At 42.3% G+C, this 12,088-nt stretch overlaps 1 protein-coding gene across 20 annotated transcripts in view; it reads right to left on the bottom strand.

Annotated features, from left to right (window-relative positions):
* Positions 1 to 12,088, bottom strand: part of LOC136885088 (ensconsin) — a 762,268-nt gene that overhangs the window by 190,873 nt on the left and 559,307 nt on the right. For all 20 annotated transcript variants that reach the window (XM_068230157.1, XM_068230159.1, XM_068230158.1 and 17 more), the window contains one exon: positions 4,396 to 4,458. In XM_068230157.1, coding sequence (XP_068086258.1) covers positions 4,396 to 4,458 — 63 coding nt within the window. The remainder of the gene's footprint in view (positions 1 to 4,395; positions 4,459 to 12,088) is intronic.

Below are 12,088 nucleotides of genomic sequence, written 5' to 3'. Positions count from 1 at the left end.
CCACGGTAGTAGAGTCTGACCACGCCCTACAGCACAGAATATGAAAATACCCATCTTCACCACTACTCAGCGAACAGCCCGCTTGGTGGTCATGATCGTTAAAGCGTCACGTCTAGAAGGTCTGACACCATGGTAGGCCGGTTCGAGTCTCGTCCGGCGAAAAAAATTATCATCTTCAGAATGGTCCCCGCGAGGTGAGGAGAGGTGGTGGTATACAATGTTTAATCCATAAAATTACAGGCCAAAGCCTGGAGTCAATTACATTTTTTTTTTTTTTTTTTTTTTTTTTTACAATTTGCTTTACGTCGCACCGACACAGATAGGTCTTATGGCGACGATGGGATAGGAAAGGGCTAGGAGTGGGAAGGAAGCGGCCGTGGCCTTATGGTACAGGCCCAGAATGTGCTTGGTGTGAAAAGGGGAAACCACGGAAATCCATCTTCAGGCCTGCCGATAGTGGGGTTCGAACCCACTATCTCCCTGATGGCGATTCGGATGAGGACGTTAAGCCTTGAGCAAGCCTCCTGGTGCTATTATCTTGTATGATGCTGACCGTGAGGTTCATTTCTTGGAGGTCGGCCTTACTCTCTCCTTAGTGTCCTCCTTTGAGTTGGTTACTTTAAAAATAATATTTTGGTGAGTCTGTCGCTGTCCACTCTATGACCATAGAGTTTCAGGCTTCTCTTGCGTACGGCATCAGTGAACCTGTCTGTTAATGAATAGAGGTCCGCTGTTCTCTTAATCCACATTCCATTTTCTCTCGTGGAACCGTACATTGTCCGGAGCATTTTCTTTTCTTGTTTTTCAATTTCTATAATTTTAGAGTGACCTCCAAGGGATATGGTTTTCTTTTCTTGTTTTTCAATGTCTATAATTTTAGAGTGACCTCGAAGGGATATGGTTTTCTTTTCTTGTTTTTCAATGTCTATAATTTTAGAGTGACCTCCAAGGGATATGGTTTCTTAGACGTATAAAGCTTCCGGCAAAACAACTGTCTTGGGGTGGTGGTGGTGGCGATTACTGTTTTAAGAGAAAGCACGACTAAGCAAACATCCTCTATATAACACGAATCAGAGAGAAAAAAGGAAGGGATCCGACACTTCGAAAAATGAAGGTATCGGCCAAAGAAAGACAAGGGGGACGAAGGGCTTGAAAATGAAAGACTCCCTCTGCCTCGAGTGCTCTAATACCGTCGGGGTCGGAAAAGAACAAGAGTTAACCAAGGCAGGTAGGATAGGATAGATGAAAGTGAAGAGCCTGGAACATGTAAGTGGAAGCAATGTCAGGACTCAGCTGAGGACCCCGTGCCCGCCAACCCACGCTCCGAAGTTCAGAGCCTTTGGGGCCCCTTTTAGTCGCCTCTTACGACAGGCAGGGGATACGGTGGGTGTTGTTCTACCGCCCCCACTCGCAGGGGGACAACTGCCTTGCAATGTCGTGATTATTATTATTATAACACGGATGATAGGTTAGAATACAAAGTAACTTACCATCGTCTACCCGCTCTTCCGCAGTGTCGCGAGAATAACATAACTTTCAGGGGTTCTAATACGCCGGGACCCTATGTTCATGCAAATCTCATAACAAAAAACTGCTGTCCGGGTAGAATATAATTGTTTTGCTTTAATACTGTATGTTCTCATTTTAAACTGTTACAGCCTCAACATCCTGGCTCTACTTTATTATTATTATTATTATTATTATTATTATTATTATTATTATTATTATTATTATTATTATTATATGCCTCCGTGGTTCAGTCGACAGTCTATAACCTCTGGGTTCTGTTGTTCAACTCCCGGTCACTCTATGTGAGATATGTAGTGGACAAAGCGGAGGCAGGACATGTTTTTTTTTCTCCGGGTACTCCGGTTTTCCCTGCCATCTTTCATTCCAGCGACACACTGCAATATCATTTCATTTGGTCTGTCAGTCATTGATCATTATCCCAGAAGAGTGCGACAGGCTTCGGCAACCGGCATAATTCCTATCCTCGCCGCTAGATGGGGCTTCATTCATTCATTCATTATTATTATTATTATTATTATTATTATTATTATTATTATTATTATTATTATTTCCAATCGATTTTCTACTTCAGTTAAGGTTTTGCGGAGATAGTATTTATTTTTATGAACATGAGTTGATCATTCATTAGTCGAAGATATTTGGCACTCCATATTAGAATCTAAAAAAAAAAAAAAAAATCCTTGAAGTCTATTTAACTGTTTAAAAAAAAAAATTATTTACGAGCCCTTCCTAACGCATTTAAGCAACTGACTAAATTTTAATGGTAAAAGAGCCATCCTTCTTTCATGTCATAGTTACTTATATATACAATCCTCTGAACCAAGTACAGCCTATCATATCCAGCGTTAAGAAATGTTAGAAATCTCAAAATGTGTTCACTGAGGTGTAGAAGAACCAAAGCTCGATACTGATATGGCTGAGAAAGATGTAAATAACTCCGAGACCACACAAAAAGGAGAAGGAACACAATACAAGCAGCCATTGTGACAAAAGCTCGACATGTTCCACATAACCGCAGCGCCATCACCACTCTGGTGAACGTCAATACCGTGGAGGATAGGACAATAGCTCTCACAGATTCACCGTTATCTACGAGTTCTGCCAAAAAGAGCACAGAACGAGCAGGAGGAAGTGAGCTTGGGACAAAACATCGAGACTTGTTAGCCACTCTTGTTTTTCGGTAGAGATATTTCTACCCGAGATTTTAGTACAGCTCAAATGACACCAGAAGCATATTCACTAGAGTTATGTGAACCCATTCCAAACGTTTTACCAGTCCGAACAGAGGTCACAAACGTTTGTGTCTCAGCTATCTCGCATTTATTGAAGACTACCTGTCAGATCTTTCGCCGGCAAGTTTTGCTTGTTACCTAAGCTGAAGACATCGATGGAGTCAGCTACGCGGTATATGGAGCGTGTGCCTGAAAGCTTAAACTAGAGAAATGGCGGGTTCAAACTCCACCGTTGGCAAATTATTACTGAAGAAGGGACTGCTTCCAAAGCACAATCCTGAATCGATGATGCTTGCTGTCTAAAGGGGTCCAAAATCGAGGTCAACGGCCCCTCATAATGGTACTTATCGCCAGTAAAGTATAACCATGGTAGGCCTATTTCTCAAGTTGCGGTACTAATCAAAAGTAGCGTAAACTTACGGTGTTCCGAACAGTACGGTACTACTCACAAGTATTGTACGTCGCACAGGTAACGCAGGGGATACGGTGTTTCTCACATAATGGCGTAGGCAACGCAAACCCATGGTGTACTGAACACAGGGACTCGTACTATCCCGTGATGTTCCTCATATAGTGGTACTAATCACAGACAACGCCCAGACCCGTGGTGTTTTTCACATCATGGTGCAAATCACAGGCAACTTAACCCCGTGATGTTCCGCATACAGTGGTAGTATTCATGGGTACTGGAAACCCCCAGGGAACCGCTGTCTGCTGCTAATAATCACAAACAAAGTCTGTACCTAACACAGTGGTACTACTCGCAAGTAAAGGCAGCCCATGGTTTTCCCCGCGTGATGATACTAATCACAACTAGTTTCATGGTTCTAATTCAATCATCCCTTGGTCGCCTCTTACGACAGGCAGGAGATACCGTAGGTGTATTCTTCGTCTGCGTCCCCACCCACAGGGGGTAAGCTTAACTTGAGAACCATGCCGAGAATTCAGCATCAAACACAAACACACCGTGGGTTCCAGCCGATTGCACCGTAGCGTACTTGCTATGGGGAGATCCTGTCAGCACGGAAGTCCATGTTCACATCCCTGCCCTGGAGAAGCTTATTTCCTCGACTGATTCTCTCCAGCCCTTCTTAAGCCATGCGCAGGTTTAGCAACACCGCCTCGCAAAGCCCGCTTCTGATTGGCTGACTTCAGCACCTGATGAAACGACATCGGCGCAAGATACGGAATTATCAACAACATTCTAACGCTCATTGACGCTGTTACCGACTACCCTGCACTGGAGGAACGGTAAGACTGAAGTTTTGAAAGAAAGAAAAAATAATCATAATAAAGACATCTTTGAATACTTGTAAGCATCTACCAGTTACGTTTCTGGAGTTTGATGGCATATGAATTGAACCCGTCTACAAACTAGCAGCATAGCCACTAACATACACTCTTCAAGACTTAGAGCTAACATCAAGATTTTTCCGAACAGTAGTTGCTCTACTTAAACTAATATCATTTGTATTTAAGAAAAACTAGAACTAATCGCTCTTATCACCTATTGAAGTACCAAAAATTTAGGAGGGTAGGGGCTTTCAGCATTCCAGAAGAGCAAGGGAAAAGATCTAGCTAGAAAACACTGCCAGTGAGGAAAAAGGATTTGCTGTGGTAGTGCTCAGCTCACCTTTGGCGGCGGCGGCGGAGCGTGCACTCTGTCGCTGGTTGGCGTCCACAGGAGCCGCTCCAGCTGCAACACAAGAAGAGACCAGGATTAGTCACTGATCAACTACAACTACCTGTCATGTTATCACGTTTACAGAATAATACACTACCTGACTAAAGTATCCACACACTTAACTGAAATCGAACTTAGAATTTACCCGTGTACGTTCCCTATTATTAGACATTAATATGTGGTAAGGTCCACCCTTCGCCATCGTGGCGCCTTTAACTCTGCCAGGGATACTTTCAAAAAGGTGCCTGAATGTCTGTGGAGGAATGGCAGCCCATTCTTCCTCATGAGCCGAAATCAGACAAGGCCGCTGGGGTCTGGAGCGAAGTCGACGTTCTAACTCATCCCAAAAGTGTACCATTGTGCACTCTGGGCAGGTCAGTTCATTTCAGGAATGTTACTGCCCACAAACATTTGTCTCACAGATGGAGCTTTATGGCAGGGTGTTGTTATCCTGATACAATCATCGTCTCCGAACTGTTCCTCTACTGGACACAGTACACAATGGGTTTTCTTTTAACAATTGTTTTAACGTCGCACCAACAGACATAGGTCTTATGACGACGATGGGACAGGAAAGGAATAGGAGTGGGAAGGAAGCTGTCATGGCCTTAATTAAGGTAGAGTTCCAGCATTTTCCTGGTGTGAAAGTGGGAAACCACGGAAAACCATATTCAGGGCTGCCGACAAGGGACTTTGAACCCACTATCTACCGAATACTGATACTGACCGCACTTAAACACAATTGTTTAAAGTGAGTTCATATTCTTTCGCATTAGAGTTTTTTAAGCTCAATGACCAAGAATAATACCCCTTCCACCATACTTCACTGTTGGCACTACACATGACAGCATGTAATGTTCTCCAGGCATTCGCCAAACGCAAACCCTTCCATCAGATTGCCGGAGGGTACAGCGTAATTCATCACTCGAAGTCACTAATTTCCAGTCGAGTCACTCTTTACACCACCTCAAGCGTGGCTTAGCACTGACTACAGAAATGTTTGGCTTATAAGCAGCAGCCCGACCAATGTACCCCATTCTTTTCAACTCCCGACGCGCAGCCGTTGTGCTGACAGCACTACTGGTGGCACTCTGCAACTCACGAATGATCCTTTCCGCTGATTTCTTGCGATTTTTTTTACCACCACTCTCGGCAATGGTTTTGGTTTTAGCTGCGGTTGTTCCTTCACCTTTCCAATTCACAATCACATTAGCAACAGTCGACTTGGGCAGCTTTAGAATAGTTGAAATGTCCCTGATGGATTCGTTACTCAGGTGACATTCAATGACAAGTTCACGTTCGAAGTCACTGAGCTCTCCAGACCGATCCATTCTGGTATTAGCTCCTTTTATACTCGCCTCTCGCGACATCTAGGGTTCAATTACGCATTACATACGGGTGTCCGGATACTTATCATTCATGATTAACATCCACGTTCCCTGGAAACACAATGGATTATTTCACAACAATTCCACCTGTCAGGACCATTTACCCTAAGTCAATATCTTAAATATTATAACAAAGTTGTATTTATTCGGTAATAATTATTAAAGGAATGCTAAGGGTGTATGCTAAGCGGTGGGGTGGATAAAGCATATTATATTCCCGCACCCAGAGGAGATAAGGATTACAAACATAATTTCTCTATACTAAAGAGCGTTAAATACCTCCAAGGAAAACATACTCACGAAAATATTGTACACCGGGCGAATTGGCCGTGCGCGTAGAGGCGCGCGGCTGTGAGCTTGCATCCGGGAGATAGTAGGTTCGAATCCCACTATCGGCAGCCCTGAAAATGGTTTTCCGTGGTTTCCCATTTTCACACCAGGCAAATGCTGGGGCTGTACCTTAATTAAGGCCACGGCTGCTTCCTTCCAACTCCTAGGCCTTTCCTATCCCATCGTCGCCATAAGACGTATCTGTGTCGGTGCGACGTAAAGCCCCTAGCAAAAAAAAAATATATATATATTGTACATATCTCCCACTTTCGAATCCGTAAACTGCTCCCTCTCCGTTTTAGATCGTTGAGAAAATTTCAATTTCAATTTTTATTTACTGTCTATAGAATTTTACAGTTGTCAGACAACGTCAAGCTATACCCTATATACAACAAAACATATATTCTAATTTATATACAAATGAAAACCACAGATTCTGATTTACAGTTCATTTATGGAATATTTTGTTGTGCTTAATAAACAGAATAGAAATAGATTTATAGATATATATTGAAGAAAGTATCATAATATTATGAGTTATGAAAATACTTCGATTCGGAATACGAAAGATGATCCTTAGAGCTTTCTTTTGCGCAATAAAAAACCGTTGAAAACATTCATTTGGCATACAACCCCAGCAAACTATCCCACAGCTCAAGTGAGGGTATATTACTCCAAAGTATACTTTTGGTAATACATTTGTATCTACAATTTTTGATAGCCTACATTATAAAAATGTTCCAGATGTTAACTTTTTACAGAAATAGTTAACATGCGTCTTCCAAGACCTATGAGTATCTAGAATAACAATTTGGTAATATCTACTGTTTGAGGGTATGTGCCATGTAGTTGAATACTTGTATCATCATTGCAATTCCTTTTAAAATCGAAGTTCACCACATTATTTTTATTAGGATTCAGCATTAGGAAATTGGAAGTGAAAAATCAAGCCAGGCGTCACACTGGGGCAAGCGAGTCTTTTTCCGGGGGCTGTCTTTGTCTGTCCACCTTTAATTGGTGGTAGAGTGCGACATAATTTTTCGAGCCATCCGTATCTCTCTTATTCACGGCATTTAGCCTAGCTGACACACGAGTGGTTGCGAGGTTGCCGTGACAACGGAAATTACGTCGGAAATAAGCTCAGCACGTACGAGAGCAGCCAATTACATTTCAGTTAGGTCGGCAGCGAAGGTTCGCCCACACGGGACAAGCTAAAAGTCGAGAGGAAAAACAGCCATTCATTTTAATACTACGCCTATCTTTAAAGCAAAAGAAATCCATTCATTAACCACTTCTCTTACACTATAACATATGTTGTCGAAATTCTCTAACTGATATGATCATTTTTAGACATCGCCAAAACAGAGTGTGAACATATTACCCCACACACTAGTCAATGTGCCTGCTGCACCAAGTTATCACAGATTTCTAATGCAAACATTCCAAGCGCCGCAGAGGGTACACGGTTTGGAGATGCATCTTAGTTAGAAAGCAGGCGTCGTGAGATTGCATCTCCAACCTGACCCAGTAACATACGTACACCACTGAGGTGTCTTGTTCCACCTATTTTATATCTCGGTAGATATATTCAGTACCCCGTAAGTAATAATAATAATAATAATAATAATAATAATAATAATAATAATAATAATAATATGAAAAAACCGACAACCTGTTTTCCAGTCATTGACCGGGCCAGGGATGTAATGAATGACTCATATATAGGCTACCGGCCGAGTTGGCTGAGCGGTTAGGAGCGTGCAGCTGTGAGCTCGCATCCGGGAGATAGTGGGTTCGAATCCCACTGTCGGCAGCCCTGAAGATGGTTTTCCGTGGTTTCCCATTTTCACACCAGGCAAATGCTGGGGCTGTACTTTAATTAAGGCCATGGCCGCTTCCTTCCCATTCCTAGGCCTTTCCTGTCCCTTCGTCGCCATAAGACCTATCTGTGTCGGTGCGACGTAAAGCAAAACCAAAAAAAAAGCATATAAAGGCTATTAGTACGATGGGGTCGCCACTCCCAAAGTGATTTATGAATGAGTGATAGATGTTATGAAATGAGAATAGAGAGTGTTGCTGGAATGAAAAGATGACAGGGAAAACCGGAGTACCCGGAGAAAAACCTGTCCCGCCTCCGCTTTGTCCAGCACAAATCTCACATGGAGTGACCGGGATTTGAACCACGGTATCCAGCGGTGAGAGGTCGGTGCGCTGCCGTCTGAGCCATGGGGGCTCTAATAATAATAATAATAATAATAATAATAATAATAATAATAATAATAATAATAATAATAATAATAATAATAATAAGAAAGGAATCCTCGAAGAACCGGGGGAAAAGGAGCGCAGAATGGCTGTGGGAATCATGGGATTCAACTAAAAGAATGGCACCCACCAAAAAAGATCCAATAAGGAAGTCTATATAACAAAATAGAGAAAACTACAGACACCATCCGCAAAAGACGAGCACGATTTTAGTCACCTCAAACGAATGGACGGAAACAGGTTGACCGAACAGATTTTTCACCTATTTGATTCAAAACCTAAAACCACGACGCCTTGGTTTAGAAACACCAAATATGACCTTCAAATGCTACAGATCAAACCGGAAGACGCCTTTGACAGAGGTCTTTTCCGAAACGGGCTAAACCGAGACGAACAACCGAAAAGAAGACAGAGGAACGCAAGCAGGTCCACTCAGAAAGAATGAGGGAATTCTGGGCTCAAAAGAAAGCAAAGTTCACTGCCAAATGTAACAAGACTTAACGTGGTCCTCGATGGCCCCAGCGAATAAATAATAATAATAATAAGAAGAAGAAGAAGAATAAGAGGAAGAAGGAGACGAATAAGAAGAAGAATGCCGGCTAAGTGACTCACACGGTGGAGAACTGTACTTTTCAGCTCAAGTTCGTGGATTTAATCTCGGCTCAGTCCGGTGGTTTTTCAGGTGTTTAAATATGCCAGTCACCTGTAGAAAGATTTGCCAGTACATAAAAGAAACGTTTGCAGCAATGATGATGATGATTATTATTATTATTATTATTGTTGTTTAAATGGGCCTAACATCTAGGTCATGGTGTTCCCCATGTGATGGTACTAATTACAAGTAGTCTCATGGTCCTAATTCGATCATTCCTTGGACGCCCCTTTTAGTCGCCTCTTGCGACAGGCACGGGATACCGTGGGTGTATTCTTCGTCTGCGTCCCCAACCTACAGGGGATTTGCAGCAATGAATGATTTTTTATATTTCTCCCGAAATAACTACCATTAATTTAGCCGAATAATAATGGTATTTAAATTTATAAATGCTTGTTTATACCTAACATTGAAACTGGCTACGATATACTTTTAGGACCTATTTTTATAATTTTGAGAGCCGACATTTGGCAACTAAAGATTGATAAATGCTTATTTTAGCAGCTAAAAATCCGAGATCTAACGATGACTATTAATGGCAGGACAGTCCATCACAAATAACAGAACCACCTCGTAGTAACTGTACTCACTGCTGACGGCAGGTAAATACCAAAGTGGTGTAGCCGCCCTATAAAAGATCGAAAGAGAGAGTTCTTCATCACAACTCTCTTCCCCTTCACCTCAAGCTGAAATATATTACTGCAATAACCGCACGAGCATTCATAAGACACTTTCTTCCGCGGAGCGTCTACGAACACGAGATGGAAACTGCTTCAGGGATGGGAAAGCTGATAATCTAGCGAAATGCAGGGCCTCACTCCACCGAGTAGGAGAGGAGGGATTTATTTTTGTTGTGTGTTACTGAACTTTGAATTCTCCTCCTTCGTAATTCTGTTTCTCACAGAATGCAGTAATTCTCATGACAATGAGGGCGGGGCATCTCCAAGAGACCTTTCATTCTTTTCGTTGACATTTTCAGTGCTACATTCTTTTCGTCATCTTTCTTTGTTTTAAATCATTAACACTTATCTGACTTCCGAACAGTAGATTTCAGTCACTACATGCGTCTTCGGTTCTCCTGGAAAGATGTGGGTTTGATGCCTCGTCTTCTTTTGGTGCCGTCTCCGTACAGAATTCTGGGACCATCATGGAGTAAGTATTCCCGTATCGTGGATGTCGATCTCCTGTCGAAGGCAGGGACATACGCAGAAATTGTTTTGAAGATGATGTTTGTTGTTTAAAGGGGCCTAAGAGCTAGGTCATCGGCCCCTAATGGTACAAGGTGAACGAAACGAAATGAAAATTAAAACTTCGAAATGTATCCACTGACTAGAATCGAAAATGAATGATGAAAAAATGATCGTGAAACAATAATCAGTGAATCCAATTCATAATGCCTTAATTACTGAGATGATACTTATTACCTAAAGGGGTCCAAAATCCAGGTCAACGGCCCCTCATATAAGTTAGTGGTACTAATCACAGGTAATGTAAACCCATGGTGTTCCTCACATAGTGGAACTAATGACAGACCACGTATACTTATGATGTTGCTCATATAATGCTACTAATCATAAGCAATGTAGGCCCACGGTGTATCACACATTATGGTAACACCTACAGGAGACACAATCCCATGGTTTTTCTCACACAGTACTAATCACAGGCAACGTGACCCATGGTGTTTCTCATAAAGTGGTACTACTCACAGGTAACGTAGACCCATGGTTTTTCTCACAAGCTGGTAATATTCGCAAGTAACGTCGACCCATGGTGTTCCGCACGTAATAGTATTAATAACAAGTTGTCACATGTAACTCATCATCCCTTGGCCACATCTTTTAGCTTTTAGTCGCCTCTTACGACAGGCAGGCGATACCGAGGGTGTATTCTTCGTATGCGTCCCCCATCCAGAGGGAGTAGAAATTATTTTTGAGGGGCCCCGTGGTGTAGGAGTAGCGTGCCTGCCTCTTACCCGGAGGCCCCGGGTTCGATTCCCGGCCAGGCCAGGAATTTTTACCTGGACCTGAGGGCTGGTTCGAGGTCCACTCAGCCTACGTGATTAGAATTGAGGAGCTGCCTGACGTTGATATAGCGGCCCCGGTCTAGAAAGTCAAGAATAACTGCCGAGAGAATCCGTCGTGCTGATCACACGACACCTCGTAATCTGCAGGCTTTCGGGCTGAACAGCGGTCGCTTGGTAGGCCAAGGCCCTTTAAGGACTGTAGTGCCATGGGGTTTGGTTTGGATATTAAATATTAAAATTTTCTATAAAATAATGGTGTGATATTGTGAAATTAGAAACACTAAATTAAAACTTTCAAACTAACACAATTATTTAATTAAGACATGTTGAAGATTACAATAGCAGACGTCTCCTGGTTTGTCTGGCCAGCTCACGGATTATATTTTTTACGGTCACGTGTTGTTCTTTGTCTATATACAAAAGAGCTAACCCAATCAATCTTTTCTGTGCAGTCATATTCTGCAAATAACCTTTTTAATATTTCAGGGATGAAAAAGCGTTCTGGTGTGGCAGTGGTTACTAAGACAGCAAACAGTTTCAGTACTCGATGTATTGTTGGGAAAATACCACTGTCGCAAAATGTTAAGTGCAGAAATGCTCAGGATGATTGCTTTTAGAAGAAAATCTTCTTTTTCACATTTTGAGTTCACTGGAAAATACTATTTTTATTCATGTTGACATCATCTGCCATTTGAGTCTTAATGGCATAAACAGCAGTATACATTTATTTCATCATACTATGCCTTCACAACTGATTGGTGGGAGAATTATTTTCATGTCTCCGTCTTAAGTTCTGAACTCGTCACATCACAAGTATTTTACCTGTTCGTGGCATCTATTGTTCACAAAGCCCTGCGTTGTTGGTCATTCAACTACGACTTGACCGTACCCTTTCTCCACACGTTCACATTCCCTCTCGCTCAACTCTTTGGCGCTAAAGGTAAGGGTAAAACGCTTTCACTTAAAATCAAAAGACCGGGG

The sequence above is a fragment of the Anabrus simplex genome, chromosome 13, assembly GCF_040414725.1.
Source record: "Anabrus simplex isolate iqAnaSimp1 chromosome 13, ASM4041472v1, whole genome shotgun sequence".
Classification (NCBI taxonomy): domain Eukaryota; kingdom Metazoa; phylum Arthropoda; class Insecta; order Orthoptera; family Tettigoniidae; genus Anabrus; species Anabrus simplex.
The sequence above is the reverse complement of the archived record's forward strand: the minus strand, read 5'-3'. Positions and strand labels throughout refer to the sequence as shown.